Raw genomic sequence first — 16313 nt, forward strand, 5'->3', positions numbered from 1 at the left:
CAAATACGATATTTAATATGTGCTGAATATTATCCATTGTATAATATCTTAAATGATACTGATCCTTAAGTAAATTCTAAGAATGTTTTTCCTAAAATTTTATCAACATCTTTTCTAATCCAATTACACTAAAAAAAAAAATCCACATTAAGCCTAGGATCTATCTATAGGAGACTTGGTACTACATACCATTTACTTCTCCTTTTCTTTTTATGAAATTGAATTAGGTGAAATCCTACCCATTTTTCCTCTTCTCACACTGTCTTTCCATACCTTCCCACCCAAAATGTTTCCTCAAATATTTTAGCTAAATATTACATCTGAATACTATAGGACTCTAGGATTACCATTTCCTAGGAGCCAGCTGAATTAAAGGGTAAAATGTGCAAGCTGAGGGAATGACATGCAAAAATAAATACACATTTACTACCCCACACTTTCTTCTATATCTGAATCACAATTTCAATGAAAAGAAAGCAAAAGTGTAATCTCAGCTTAGCTCAGCAAGTAACAAACTTACCAGTTCAGGGAACAGTGAGGGATGAAGGGAAGCAATAAATGTACACAGATGAACACAAACATGCTGATATAAGGTGACAGCAACCTCAGTTTGCCCTTTACTCTTTACTTCCTGTAAATGAACAGGTAGAGACAGTTCACCAGAACACTGCTCAAAACTGGAGAAAATGGCTTTGAGTAGAGACACCCTGCAGGGAAATTGAGAACATTGAACCCAAGATTATTAACATTTAACAATTAGCAGGTGTAATAATATGACATACAGAGGTTTATCTTAGTTAGCAAAGCCGAATGTCTCAAGATGTATATATCAACAACAGTTTCCAATATTTGTGAATATGTATCCGTAAAAATAAAACACAGTTAGAGAAATCCCTTAAAGGAGAAGAATTTTCATATATATCTTTTATCATTTACCAAGTGTTTATCAAAATACAGAACTATACAAAGTCTAAGACAAAATTCATCAAGGAACTTGAAACTTAAATAGCTAAGCTAGGTATCATATATAAAATAGAAACTAGGCATTATCATTCAGATAGGGAGGGGTTATTTTAAGATTTAAATGATTTAAGAATTCTTCATAGAGGATTTAGATAACAAATTAAAAATAGGCAAACTATAATAGGTAAAGAAGACAAAGCCTGAGTATAAGGTAGACAGGAATCACCAGTCTGACAGGAGCAAGGTATATGTATAGAAAATGAGTGACATGATAAGGAGCAAAAGTAGATGATGAAAACAGAATGGGTGGGTTTTAAATGCAAAGCTGGGGAGCTGGGATATTATGCTTTAGTTACTGAGCAGGAGAATAGGAAGCTCAGAGCTGGGGTGTAAGGAGACTAGCTGGTAGTGGTACACAGGATGCCACTAAAGGATAGGATAAAAAACTAGAGTACAACAATAACCCAGGACGTAAGAAACTAGAGCCTGGTGTTGGCAAGGAAGAGGAATACAAGTGAAATTTCCCAGGAAATAACTTATAGTATCTAAGCACTCTATTTAACAGAGCTCATTTTTAAATGTTACTAACTACATCTAGTCTGCTACACTCAATGCTTATAACACTATTAGCAATACCTTCTAAAAGAGTGAACAAAATTAAATTATTTCCGTGCCTATCATAGATTTATGTATTTTATATTTTTATTAAGTAGCAATATGCATGAGGTCTACACAGTAACTATTAATTAGAATATGTGACATAACAAAGAACTTAATTTCAAGGTCACTGCAAACAAATAGGGCATTCTAAACCATCGTAATGTGATTGGATATCAACAACACGTTTACTACCTGGTTGTAGCTTCTGAGACCTGGGTCTCTGTGCACCACAGGGTCTGCACGTCCTCAGGCTGAGAGGGCAGCTCATCCATGATGACAACCAGCAGTAGACACTGTGGAAACTGTAGTTCACATGGCAGCCCTGAAGGTGGTAAAATTAAGTTACAACAAATTAGTAAACACATACTCTACATACTTTCAGCAGAAATCTGATTGTGATATATAAAAAAATTAGAGGCATAATTTTTAAGAAGCAGAACTATGTTCCAAGAAAAAAAAGTAGAAGTAATTTTAAATAAAATTTTTAAAACTTAAAAAAAGGATGACTGGGACTTCCCTGGTGGTGCAGTGGTTAAGAATCCTCCTGCCAATGCAGGGGACACGGGCTCGAGCCCTGGTCCGGGAAGACCCCACATGCCGTGGAGCAACTAAGCCTGTGCACCACAACTACTGAGCCTGTGCTCTAGAGCTCATGAGCCACAACTACTGAGCCCAAGTGCCACAACTACTGAAGCCTGTGCACCCTAGAACCCGTGAGAAACCTGCACACCGCAATGAAGAGTAGACCCCGCTCAACGCGACTGAGAAAGCCTGTGCACAGCAATGAAGACCCAATGCAGCCAAAAGTTAAATAAATAAAGAAACAGGATAACTTCATAAGAGAAGATTACCCTGTCTCTAACATGTAATAATTAATAAGAGATGATTTAACACTAAATCTGTTTTGAAATTTACCCAATTCACTGTCCAAAACCACTTCCACGAAAGGTTGGAATTTGAGAAGCTGACTGACAAGTGGATCCAGTGTGACCAGGAAAGCACCTGCTATTTCCTCCTGTTGTGCTTTAGAAATCCCAGCAGCATACAGGCTTGGAGGAAACTTACTGGGAAGGGAGGGAAAAAACTCATTCATTAATAACTATTTTCGAATTTTAGGTAGAGGTAAGTACTGATGTTCTTCCAGCAGTGAAAATATATTTAAAAATTAAGTAGCATGTGTTTCATAAAACAAAATTCAAAGTACTGAACTGATATCATAATTCTATGAAGAACCTCCGAACTAAATAACATGGCTATAATTCTATAAAATTAAAAGTTTATAATCTTAAAGAAAATGCTGGTATGGTTTTGATGCATTTTAATACATTGTTCACAATGATATTCTTAAAAAATACTGTAAAAATATGAATCAAATTACTAGTAAAAACATATGTAAAAAAGATATTTCTGATAAATTCTGGGGTAATTACTTCTATTGAAAGTTATTTTAAAATAGGTAAAATGCTGAATTTACTATGAATTTAATGCTCAGTTTCTCAGAAGCAAGAGTTTTATAAGAACAAACTGTATACTAACACTGAAGGGAGATGCAAAGAATTTCATGGAAAATGTCTCAGCAACTGAGGTTTAAACTAAACTTCAATCAAAACCTATGTGAGGGCTTCCCTGGTGGCGCAGTGGTTGAGAGTCTGCCTGCCGATGCTGAGGACGCGGGTTCGTGCCCCGGTCCGGGAAGATCCCACATGCCGCGGAGCGGCTGGGCCCGTGAGCCGTGGCCGCTGAGCCTGCGCGTCCGGAGCCTGTGCTCCGCAACGGGAGAAGCCACAGCAGTGAGAGGCCTGTGTACCGCCAAAAAAAAAAACCTATGTGAAATAAGATATGTATTCAGTATTTTTTGCCATGTTATTTTAACTGTGGCAAACTTGATAGTACATGAGAAAACCCTGTCTAGCAGGGGATGACAGCATTTAAAAGGAAGCAATTAATATAAACACTTGAGGCCTTTGTAGTGTGATGGAAGAAGCACCAGTCTGTCAATTACTAGTTATGTGACTTTGGTTCATTCATTCGACCTCTCTGAGCCTCACTTTCTTCACTTGTAACACTGATTCAGAGTTGTGAGGACTAAATTATAAGTGAAATGATAAGGTGAAAGACATATAAAATACAACAAAAGTAAGGAAACTCCACAGATTTGAACTACAGCTACTGAACATCAAAGCAAGTGTGTTTTTCAATCAAATGATACATTTTTAAATTAATTTATTTGACAAATGTTTATAAAGTGCCTATGTATATGTCATGTACCTTTCTAGGAGCATGTGATGTAGTAGTAAACAGAATATACAAAGTTAATGCCTTTACCTAGTGTATACTCTAATGAAGGGGAGAAGTTAACAAGTAAGTGAGTAAGTAAATACACAATATAGTAGATGTTAATAAGTGCTAAGGTGGACAGGAAATTCCATTGAATTTCTATTTGAAATTCTATTGAATTCTGTTTGAATGTGGGTCATTTGAGAGTTTGTGCAGAGAAGTCACATGATCTAATTTATGTTTTATCACTCACTTCGGCTACCGTATGGAGAACAGACCAGAGCAAGGCAAGGGTGGAAACAGAGACAGTAGATACGATGTTCTTTTGCAAAAATGCAGGCAAGAAAATAATAGTGGATGAGATTGAATGGTAGCTGTTTAAGTGGTGAGAAGTGGCTGGATTCTCTTTATATACAGGGCATATACATATTTATACTGAAGGTGATACTGACAGAATTTGCTGATGGACTAGATGAGGGGTATGAGAGCAAGACAAACATCAAAGATGACAGGAAGGTTTTTTGACCTGATCAATATGAAGAACCAAATTACCACTTAAACTGAAATGAGGAAGCGACAAGAGGAGCAGATTTTGGGGGTTGGGGAGTGGCGGATGATGAAATGGGTTGGAATCAGGATTTTGGTTTGCGTCAATTTAAGTACACATGTCCTGATTGGCAGTCATTAAAGGGGAGAGACGTAAATTTAAAGTCTTGAGACTAAATGACCATAGAGGAGAGGAGAGGCCTGAAGACGGAGTGCTGGGCACACCCAACTTAAAGTAGCTGGAGAGATGAGGAGGAACCTGCTGAGGAGAGGTGTCTTGGAAGCCAACAGAAGAAAGAGTCCAAATGAAAGGGTTAAGTGCTGCTGACAGGTTACATAAGATGAAGCCTAAAACTGCCCACTAGATGTAGCAACATGGAGTCACTGATGACCTTGACAAGAGCTGTTTTGATGAAGTAGTGGAATAGAAAGCCTGACGGGAGTAGCTTTGAAAAAGAAAGTAGAGACAGTGGTAAAGACAACTCTTTCTAAACACATGCAGAAAAATGGGAAGGTGTTTATTTGGAGGAGGATGTAGAGTCGAGATTTTGTTTTATATTGTTCTTAAGATGGGAAAAATAACAGCATGTTGGTATACTCATGAGAATGACTGAGAAAGCAGGGAAGACTGATGATGCAAGTGGGAAAAGGAACAACTTCTAAAGTAAGGTCCCTGAGCATGTGAGAGAGGGTGAAATTCAATGAATGAATAGACGCTGGCCTTAGATAGGCACACAGACATTTCACTCATGGGACAAGCAAATATATGGGCCTAGATACAGATAGAATAGTTGATGTGTCAGAAGGAGAATATGGAAGCTCTCTTTCAATTGCTTCCACTTTTCTCAGGGACACACACAGTGAGGACATTAATTGACAATGAGAAATGGGGAGGTGGTGCTGGAGATTTAGGATGTTTGAAGAGGGAGAGGTATGAAAAGTTGTCTGGGAGACTAAATGGATTAAGGAAGTATAAGAGGGTTGCTGATGAATGAGCGGACAGAGTCTTTTAGTGTCAAATCAAGGGCTCTTCTGAGGTTACTATCAATTTTAGATGTCATTTAGCCCTCATCTAAATTATGACACCCTTTCTGTAACTCACTTTTTTTCTGGGATGGATTCAACTACTACTTGAATTAAATCTCATAGAAGTAAAATAAAAATTAAGAAAGATAAAAAACGGTATGCTGATACAAAATGTATGCACGTATATATAACCTCTTTTTTTTTCCTTTGGTATTTATCATCATACCAATATTCATCACTTGGATATAAAGTACTAGTTAAAAATATAAAGATAAGTAAAACTCATACGGAACCTATTCCTTAAAAGCTTCCATCTCCATTAATTTTAAGCAAGCAGACAAAAACTCACTAAAACATTAAGAAAAAATTACTGTGATATTTTATTTTTAAATGATATACATTAATGTTTGCATGGCTCATATGGCTCTACTACATTTTAATGGTCATATAGCAGTCTTCTTACCTGTGTACCTGAAGATAAAGCTGGTGCAATGTACAGCAAGAATCAGACAGGAAAGGAAGAAATTCCTAAAAATAAAGGAACTCTATTCACTCTTTATACACAATGTGCTTTGCTAAAATAGATCCTCTCATCAAAGGCATGCAAAATAAAATAAAATCCCAGATGTGCTACATAGGGAAAAAAATTTTCTTGGATGAGAATAAAAAAGGGGATGAGGCTAAAAGCACCTAAAATTCTTTACTGTTAAAACTATCAACGCAACCACAATTAGGAACTATCATTTACTGAATATCTCCAAATGCTCAGTAGACGTGTAGTGACTTTACGTACATTATTTTAGTCCTCTCAAAAATATTATGACATATTACTGCCCCCATTTTATAGGCTAGAAAGCTGAAGCTAAGGTATCAAGCAACCTGAGACACATAGCTAAAAACCAGTAGGGCGGGGATTCAAGTACAGTTGTGACTGCTCTATCCATTATGGCTATGCTATCTCTTAGAATGTCAAAGAAATAGTTTTAATTGTATTATATGATATAGAAAACAAGCTGATAGCTAATTATTTAAAAAATTTAAATTCCCCTGAAAGAAAAGGATTGATTTAAAAATGGAATAATTAGGCACAATTTTGCCTCCTAACAACTCCGGCAAATATCAGATGGGTAACTGCTCAACAAGTGCCACTGGCGCCAGGACCCTCCCACCCTGTACCTCTGCCACTGAAATACACACCCTGCGAGCTGTAGGGAACCCGGTGTTAGAGCAGCCAGCTACGGTAAGTGGTAGTGGCCCCGAAGGATGAACTCGGACAGCACACCAACAAGGATGGCAATGTGTCAGTAGTCAGTGAGCCTGCCATGGAATTCTCACTAATAAACAGTCATCAGAGATCCTTATCTTTTCCTCAGAAAGGAGGAAGACAAGGTCAAAAACAAATTCGACATGGACAATAGTTTTCTTCTTTTAGTTACAAATATTTATTACTATTGGTATTTCTTTCACTGGCTGCTGTAAGTATTCTCTCCTCTTCTTTCCAAATAATCTCCCTTGACAGCTTATCTATTCTATTCATATATCTTCAACAATCACTATGCTATCCTGATGAGTCCCAAATAGACAGGTCTTCTTAAAATTGTCATAAGTTTGAACATTTAAACTTCAACAACCTAATTTAGAAATATGGTAGAAATAATTTATAAACAGTATTTAAAGACAAATTGAATTATCTTCTGAAAACTGATCTGGGCTTATAGAAATAATTTTGTTTATGCTTACAGAAATAAATTTTTCGGAAAATTGAATAAAACTAGTAACAATATGGACTTCCCTGATGGCGCAGTGGTTAAGAGTCTGCCTGCCAATGCAGGGGACACAGGTTCAAGCCCTGGTCCAGAAAGATCCCACATGCCGCAGAGCAACTAAGCCTGTGCGCCTGTGCTCTACAGCCCACAAGCCACAACTACTGAGCCCGTGAGCTACAACTACTGAGCCCACGTGCCACAACTACTAAAGCCTGTGCACCCTAGAGCCCACGTGTCACAACTACTGAGCCCATGCGCCGCAACTACTGAAGCCTGAGCGCTCTAGGGCCTGTGTGACGCAACTACTGAGCCTGTGTGCTGCAACTGCTGAAGCCGATGTGCCTAGAGCCTGTGCTCCACAACAAGAGAAGCCACCGCAATGAGAAGCCCATGCACTGCAACAAAGAGTAGCCCCTGCTCGCCGCAACTAGAGGAAGCCCACGCGCAGCAATAAAGACCCAATGCAGCCAAAAATAATAAATAAATCTTCAAAAAAAATTAAAAAAAACAAATCAGTAACAATATGATGGTAGCAACTTAAATAACAGATGCTCAATATTTAACAATTAACAATATAAAACCAAAAACCCTACAAAATATACTCTTGACTAAATAACTTCAAAAGATTGTTTTGGGCAGGAATGATAAAAACAGGATAACTTACAATGTATTGTAGATTTCACATTCACTCATTATTAAAAAAATAAGCCTTACCTTAGTATAGTGCAAAAGGGAGTTCGCAAAGAAATGACACAATTTGAGTGTTTTCTGAAATAATTTGCAGTCAGTATTATCCTGTTCCAAAAAAAGGAAATAAGAAAGCGTAATGAATGGGAAAAGAATATGAAATTAGCTAAACTTGTAAATGAGACAATATTTTCTAAAAAGATCTCTTAATAAACAGAGTGTAAACATTTTCCATAAAAAAGTAATTCTTCTCTGAGTTGTTATAAGCAATACAAACACACACCAAATGATAAAATATGTCAAAAAATTAAACTCTACATCACTGAAAAGAAATCTTAATCTATAACAGCAAAAGAGGTGATCATTTTTGACTGATCTGAAAGTGAAAGAAACTTTTAATACCTTATTGTTCTTTGCTATATGGGGATCAGTAGATGGTCAAAAGAAAAAGGTCTTACAAATAAATAAAAGAATGAGATATAAAAGAAAACAGGTAAGACATGAGAAGGCAGTTCACAGAAAATATAAATTTCCAATGAACTAAAATTGAAAAATTCTAAATTACAACCTAATTACATATCTTTTGAAGGGAGAGGGGAGAAAACTATTTGATTAGCAAAGATTTAAGACTGATAATATCCCAGAGTTGAGGAAGTGGAGTAGCAAGCACTTTATTTTAACAGTCATGGGAGCATAAAATAATACACTCTTTGCATTATTATTAAAAGCTAGAGTGTTATAAATTCCTTGACCCAGTAGCAATCCCACTTTTGGAAATATATCCTATAGAAATACCAGCACAGGTATGCAATGCAATCTTTCTTATATAATGAAAATGGAAATAAATCCAGTATCCATCAGCTGGAGAATGGTTAAATAAATTCAAGGTATAAAATTGGATGATGAATACATAGAGATTCATTATTAAAAAAAAAAATTCAAGGTATATTCACAAAATGTAGTAGCATAGAGCTATTAAAAGGAATTGGGTAGATATACCTTCATGAATACAGAAAGCCCTAAGACAGATTAAGTAAAAACTCATGCTGCAAAACAATATGTATAATATCATCCTATTATTATTTTTAAATGTGTGTTATGTGTTAATATTTCCTCCCTAACCCTCCCAAAATAAATCGAAATCTTACCTGTGGTTCTTTGTAGCAGATTAAAGTAGGATTTCACTGTCCATGTTAGGTATTTGTGTAATGTGTGAGGGTTTTCTGAGCATGTATTACATTTGTAAGTTGATAAAACACTGGGTAATGCCAAGATATCTATGTGTATACAGGGGATGTAGAGGACAGTGGAGTCACCCTACCTGGATTGAAATCCTGGCTTTACCACTACATCTGCATGATCGTGGGAAAGTTACCAAGCCTCTCTATGAGGGTGCAATGTGGCTTACACTAAGGTTACTGTGAGGTTTAAATAGTGTCTGACACTTAGGCAACTTAGCTTAATAAATATTGGTTGTCATGTCATCCAAATGTGTAATACACACTATACTCCAAAGAGCTTTAAATTAGTACCTTAAAATTAAGTCAAACAGATACATTATTATCTTTAATTTGGAGAATAATTTCAAATGAAATAACTTTATTAACTGTGTATGTTCAATCTCTTTACAAAAATATATCAAAACCTTAATTAAACCAATCAAAGTGGAATTGAATGATCCACTAATTGAGTATGACGCTTCATTTTTACCTTTTATAAAAATATTTGGAAATAGTCAATTTTCCTCAGCAAGAGTAAGTTAGGTGAAAATTCACCTCTTTGATAATTATGAACTCTCTCATACACTGCTATGGAAGTTTAAAAGGACAGAGATTAAAAATGAATCTAAGATACTTATAAGATACTCAATAAGAAATTTTATTCAGCTTAGATGTCACATCACAAGAAACTGTTATTGACTTCATGATTGGGTTCCTACCTTTACTCACATAGGCCAACCCGCAATTCTCCGAAGATCACACTAGTCTAATTACCTGCTTATACTATCTCCCAACCTAGACTATAAGTTATTGGAGGCAGAAAGATATGGCTGATTTAGTACCCAGCACATTTTCTGGCACACAGTAAGGACTCTGGAGATAGCTGGTAAATGAATTAAATGAATAAATGGTGACACACAACTTATCATATTCACCTATTTTAAATTTTTCTTTCTCATTCAAGAGGAAATTGTATAAGATTTGGTTGAAGACTCTGGTTTTACTTCATTACTAAATAGCATACCACTTAAATCTAGAGCTGATTTTCACATTTTCAAAAAGCAAGTGTACAACACAAATACTATCCCACCTTGATTTACTCAACTGTTTAAGTCAGAAAGTTTGCATCTCAATGCCAATAAAAAAGGGGGGGTGGGGATATAAACAAGGAAAACCATTTTTAATGTTTCAAAATATTGAGTATTCAGTCTTCCTTTCTTTAAATAAAACAAGAAAAATACCAATAAAATCTGAAGGTAGTGAGCAATGAATCTAAGTGTAGGCAATACATATAAAAATATGAGTTTATTTTCTGAATATAACTTTCAGTAAGCATTCTACGAACAAAAGTAGGAATTACAGTGCAAATTAAATTTATATCTAAGAGTGTTACAAATAAATTTCCCTATCTTTATAGAAAAACTAAATTATTTGTGGCTAAAAAGCTTGTTACAAAGTCTAATATAACAATCTCATTTTGAAACCACGTTCAAGACTTAAGAGAGAATAAATATCAATTTTAGAGGCTGTCACAGGTTGAACTGTGTCCCCTAAAAAGACAGGGTGAAGCCCTAACCCCCAGTACCTTTATTTGGAAGTAGGGACATTGTAGGCGCAATTAGTTCAGATGAGGTCATACTGGAGTAGGATGTGCCCTTAATCTAACATGACTGGTGTCCCTATTAGGAAGATGATAAGAAGAGACAGGGAGAGGACACCACGTGATGATGGTGGCGGAGACTGAAGTTATACAGCTGCAAGCCAAGGAATGCCAGTGACAGCAGAAACTAAGAAAGGCATGGAGCAGACTCTCCCCTAGAGCCTTCAAGAGAACAGGGCCCTGCTGACACATTTCAGACTTCTATCCTCTAGAAGTGTGAGCAAACAAATTTGCCACCTGATTTGTGGTAATTTGTTATAGCAGCCTCAGGAACCTAATTTAGGGACTGATACATCTACATGCTTCCATAAATAGCATATTACCTATGAAATCTAGAGGTTTTATTCTGATGTTTTTAAAAACAAGGTGAAAAAACTGCTTGGAAGAATTTAATGAAATAGTTTGATTCTTCAATAAATATCAATAGTGAACAGCAGAGGGCGATGCTAATCAAAATTTAGAGTTAAGAATGGAGAAACTACACAGACCTTCTCAAAGCTCCATTTCAGGCAATGGACAGTAAGTAGTGCTAGTTACATTTATCAGTACCAAATAAGTAAAGAAAAACAAGTAAGGCAAAACATGAAAATTTGCTTGGAAAGTTTACTATTTAAATTCTCTGATTTTCATATACAAGCAGTTTATATACACTGAACTTGTGTATTCAATACTTCATGTACAAATAGCTATCCTGGTCAGGTACCCTCGGGATCTCTCTTTCTTCTTCCATTATAGACTATACTGTGGCTTGGGCTTTCCCCATCTCACTCCTGTCCAGGAATCTCTGTCTAATCTTACTCTCCAAGTAACTCTAACTGGGGGATCTGTGGTGTCAAGATAAGCAAGATGGAAATTGGAAAAAGAGAAGGTTGAGGTTGAGGATACAGAGGTATAGGATAAAGGCGGATAGGGGAACATCCTTCCTGCCATTGACACAGGATACCCAACAAAATGCCTTCTCCTTTCGGGAAGGTGAGGGGAATCAGAAAGGGTATATGAAGGAAGCGGGGACAGAAAAGAAAAGGAAAAAAGGATGTAAGGGAAGGATAGATAAAGAGAAAAAGAAGAGAAGCAAGAAGGAAAGGGTGTGCCCCTTCCTAAAGTTACTCCTCACTCCCTCTTACCAACTTCAGGGCCCCTTTTCAAACTTCCACCCTCCTCTCGGGTTTGTCTTTCCAGATCATCCCTGCCCCATGAGTTGTGATCAGTGTTTAGGAACTGGATGAATCCTTACAGGTCCACCCCCATAGCTGCTGGGCAGGGAAGAGCACAGGTACAGAGGAATACCCTGTATCAGTTTGCAGGTCTACAACAGGAAGGGATGTTACTGTTATTCTACGGAGAAATATTTAACTCATTTTCCCACTGAAATTATTGCTTATAACTGTGAGGTCCTGACTACTATTAATCCTATAATTTAGGACTATTACGAGTTAAACAAACTTTAAAGAGCTAGTGTGAGAACAGAAGGCACTATGTATAAACACTCTTATAGGAAAATATACTGCAATTCCCAATAAGCATATTAAAAATTTTTAGAATACAATCTGTTTTATAAAAGGGGTGCCAATTCAACACTGTAACTTTTTGAAATCAATATAAATGTAAGTATACACCAAGTATACACACAGCTGTATACTGCATCTCTACAGGTTGTAATGGATTGGTGAAGAAAAGGTTGACTGTGGCTATATCATCAACACGACCTTAAATAAATACAGGACTAAGGAATTAGATTTTTGTCCAAGGGTAGAAAAGATTCTGAGGAGAATGCCTTGACCAACCAGTGAGTATATAAAAAGGCAGGGACAGATAGACTATAGACGGAACGAAAGCACATAGGGGTCTAATGCAATGCTCTGAGTGAAAAGTAATTATGGGCTGTAAATAATCCCACAGATTGAAAACAAAAACAAAACAAATTAAAACCCTTTTAGGTAAACTGATCCATAGATCTAAATGAGATTTAGTAACTGCCAAAAGAAAAAGAGCTACAGTTCACAGTGTTGTTAGACCATATTTTTACCTGGGCATCTGATTGTGTCATCTGCTCAGCTAACTGTAAACAAGAACGGAAGGAGAAAAGAATGTCTTCGCACAAGCTAGTAATTATATCTTTGTGTTTCAGCTGACTCTTTATAACCGACTGGTGCTTAAGGCTCTGCCTAAATGAATAAAAAGAAAAGAATATAATCACCACAAGTAACATATCAAGTAACTTAGGACCATAAAAATATGACTTGAAAGAACATGTAAAAAATCAAAATGCATCATATATAACAGACACGGCATAATTAAGATGTACTGACGTTACCTCTGAAGCTGTCATGTTAGTTTGAGTAAGTTGATAATTTTTTATTTCTCCTTATAAAATATTAATTGAACTCTTACCTATATGCCAGACACTCTGTGAAGCCCTGGAGATAGAGGGGTGAATGAAAAGACACAATCTCTGCCCTGTCTGCATGGAATTTGTGGTCTAGCACAAAAGAGAACATTAAATAGTGTAAGAATAGTTAATTGATTACAGCTGTGATGAATGTTAAGCTGGAAGAGTCCAGGATGCTACAATAGAGAGATCTAATCTAACTGATTCTCAGGGTGAGGATGAAAAGAATGCTACCATCAAGACGTAACACTTAAACTGAGAACTGAAAGATAAGCAGGAATTAGCAAGGTGTAGAGTACAAGAGAGAAGCATCCCAGGCAGAGGGAAAAGCTGTGAAAAGGCTCTGGGACAGGAGAGTTTGTTATGTTTGAGGAGCTGAGAACAGGGAGAGCGCAATGGAGATGGGCTGGTGAAGAAGGCGGGAGCCAGAGAGGATTAGGTTGTTACTCTTAGTAAACTGGGATGGATTTTAAGCAGTAGAGTGACATGATCTGATTTACATTTTTAGAAGATCAGTATGAATGCTGGATAGAAAATGAATCAGAGCGGGGCAAGACTGGAAGATATTCAATGGTGATGGTGATGGTGATGGCGATGGCGATGGCGGTGGCGGTGGCGGTGGTGTGGTGTGGTGTGGTGTGGCTAATTCACTGGGCACTCACTGTGTGACTTGCAGAGTTGCAAGCATTTCACACTGATAAACTCAATTCTCACTATAACCCCACAAAGAAGGTGCTATTGTTATAACTCCCACTTTCAGATGAGCAAACTAAGACTCAGAGAAATTAACCAAATTGCCTAAGAGTTCCAGAGGGGTAAGTGATTTCAGAATGGACTCAAGCATATGTGGTATGGCTCTGAGTTGACACTTTGAATCACTGCATTATTACTTGTTGGCAACGTAATGACCTGGTGGTGCAAGAAAAACACCTAAGACCTGAAAGTATTACACTACCTTTAATGTTTTATGCATATGTATAAAGTAGAGATTCTTAACCATTTTTACATCTCAACTATATCTCCTCCCACCCCCAAGAATCTGATGAATGCTGTGGACACTCTCCCTAGCAATCCTTCATAATGCTCTAGTTAAAATTATAAATGGAATTAAAATTGAATAACTCAAAAGTATATAATGAGGGGATTATATTCAACTCTAATTATGATTATTAATTTATCTAAGCCTCGAAGTAGGATACTTGATAGTCAGTTAAACAACAGTAGCAGTAGGCACATGGTTAAGACCCATGGCCCATTATTTCAGATGTACTAGCTAACTGAGTAGAACTTTTTTTAATTTTAGAGAGAGCAGAATAAAGAAGTATGATTTAGTTTGGGAGCTACATGTACAACATTTGGATTATAAGAGAGCAGTGTCAGTAAACATTGTACACACCCATACAAAATGTTTTAAATGCAATCTAAGAAAACTTACAAATAATTAAGACTTTTGGATATGGAAAATATATTACAAAAAGTAAAAACAAAACAAAACAGAAACTTACTTAATTATAAATTTCCAAGTATTGGCATGAAATGCATGGTCCATACTGGAAATAACAGAGCAGATATCCAGCAATGAATGAATAACTACAAAGAAAGATAACAGAACTCTTAGGACATTCAAAGGTCATATGGGGTGAGTTTCTTCTATATTTAAAAATACCTACTGAACAATTTTGACATTTGCTAAAATAGGCAATACAATTTGAAAAAAATTATCTCAAAATAGTGAAAGTGTCACGCTTTTGATTTAGGGTTTTTATAAATTATAGAAAATTAAGTTTGATGTTTATACCTACTCTATGACCTAAATAAAACTAAAAATGTTCAGTGGACTAAAAATTATGCCCTATTGTAACTGAAACATTCCACAGATATTCAAATCAAAAATGACAAAATATACTGCTAAGGAAAGAAAACCTAACAAGGAAGAATCAAATGAATTTGCACAGTACTCATTAAGGCTTGTACTTTGCCTGAGGTAGATTATTTGTTACAATGGGCACAATAAACCCCCTTTCTGTGTCCACGCTCTTAGTCAGTTCGCTTCCACAGACCCTGGGCTTCGCGACATAACTTGGTCAACAGGACAAAAATAAACATAAACCAAGCAGAGACTTTAAACGTGCCTGCACACTGGGGCCTGCCCTCTCTTGCTGCTCTTAGGACCCCTGAGGCCATCAGCAGGTAGCTGAGCCTGGGCTAACCTGCTGCATGATGGGCTACATGGGACTGGCTCAGGACATTATCTCTCCCTCTGCCGACAAACGACCGTGAGTGAGGTCAGTGACCACAAACTGAGTGAGCCAGTTACACCACGTGAAGCAGAGAAAGCTGTTCTACCTGAGCCCAGCCTAAAACACTAACTCAGAATCATGAATAAATGAAACAGTAGTTGCTTGATTTCTTTCTTCCTTCCTCTCTCCCCCCCTCCCTCTCTTTCCCTCCATCTCTGCTTCCTCCCTCCCTCCCTCCTTTCTTTTTTCCTTTCTTTCTTTCCTTCTTGCCATGCCACGCGGCTTGCAGGATCTTAGTTCCCTGACCAGGGACTGAACCCAGGCCCCAGCAGTGAAAGCACCGAGTCTTAACCACTGGGCGGCCTGGGAACTCCCTAGTAGTTACTTTAATGTAATAGATTTTTGGGTTGGTTTGTTACAGAGCAAAAGATGCCTGATAATACTGCACAAAACCACCTTACTCTCTTTATGCTGAAGCTATGAATGCAATCTTTTTATTAGAGTACTGCTTTTCAAACTCTGGGCCATGATCCATTGGTAAGTGATGAAATTAATAAAGTAGCAATCAGCAATTCTTTAAAAATGAAATAGACTATAATAGAGTACATTATTTCAAGTACAATAAATAAATGTAGTATATACATACACATTCACAAACATACATACAAGTACGTAATTATATGTGTTCCGGGAAGAAATGCAAACTTCATTTCTTACTATGAAGTTATGGTTTAAAAACACTGAAAGCTACTGCTTCAGAATGTGGACTACTTTAGAGGGTATAAAATTGCATAACTTTCTTTGTTAATCACTGTGGAGTAACAACCTACTTTGAACATTGACTAAATATATAAATCTATGTTAATGCATCAAATATCA

At 36.8% G+C, this 16313-nt stretch overlaps 1 protein-coding gene across 6 annotated transcripts in view; it reads right to left on the reverse strand.

Moving 5' to 3' along the window:
• The window catches only part of FIRRM (FIGNL1 interacting regulator of recombination and mitosis), a 52223-nt gene that overhangs the window by 17661 nt on the left and 18249 nt on the right, over positions 1-16313 (reverse strand). For 5 of the 6 annotated variants that reach the window (XM_027086356.1, XM_027086355.1, XM_027086354.1 and 2 more), the window contains 7 exons: positions 14700-14784; positions 12832-12970; positions 7953-8033; positions 5936-6000; positions 2539-2687; positions 1816-1945; positions 521-707 (listed from right to left, as the gene is read on the reverse strand). In XM_027086356.1, coding sequence (XP_026942157.1) covers positions 521-707; positions 1816-1945; positions 2539-2687; positions 5936-6000; positions 7953-8033; positions 12832-12970; positions 14700-14784 — 836 coding nt within the window. Of the gene's footprint in view, positions 1-520; positions 708-1815; positions 1946-2538; positions 2688-5935; positions 6001-7952; positions 8034-12831; positions 12971-14699; positions 14785-16313 lie in introns of those variants that run through there. The other variant, XM_027086358.1, reaches the window with a different exon arrangement.

Source organism: Aethalodelphis obliquidens, unplaced genomic scaffold, assembly GCF_003676395.1.
Source record: "Aethalodelphis obliquidens isolate GAN/ISIS:26980383/991018 unplaced genomic scaffold, ASM367639v1 scaffold55, whole genome shotgun sequence".
Taxonomy (NCBI): Eukaryota; Metazoa; Chordata; class Mammalia; order Artiodactyla; family Delphinidae; genus Aethalodelphis; species Aethalodelphis obliquidens.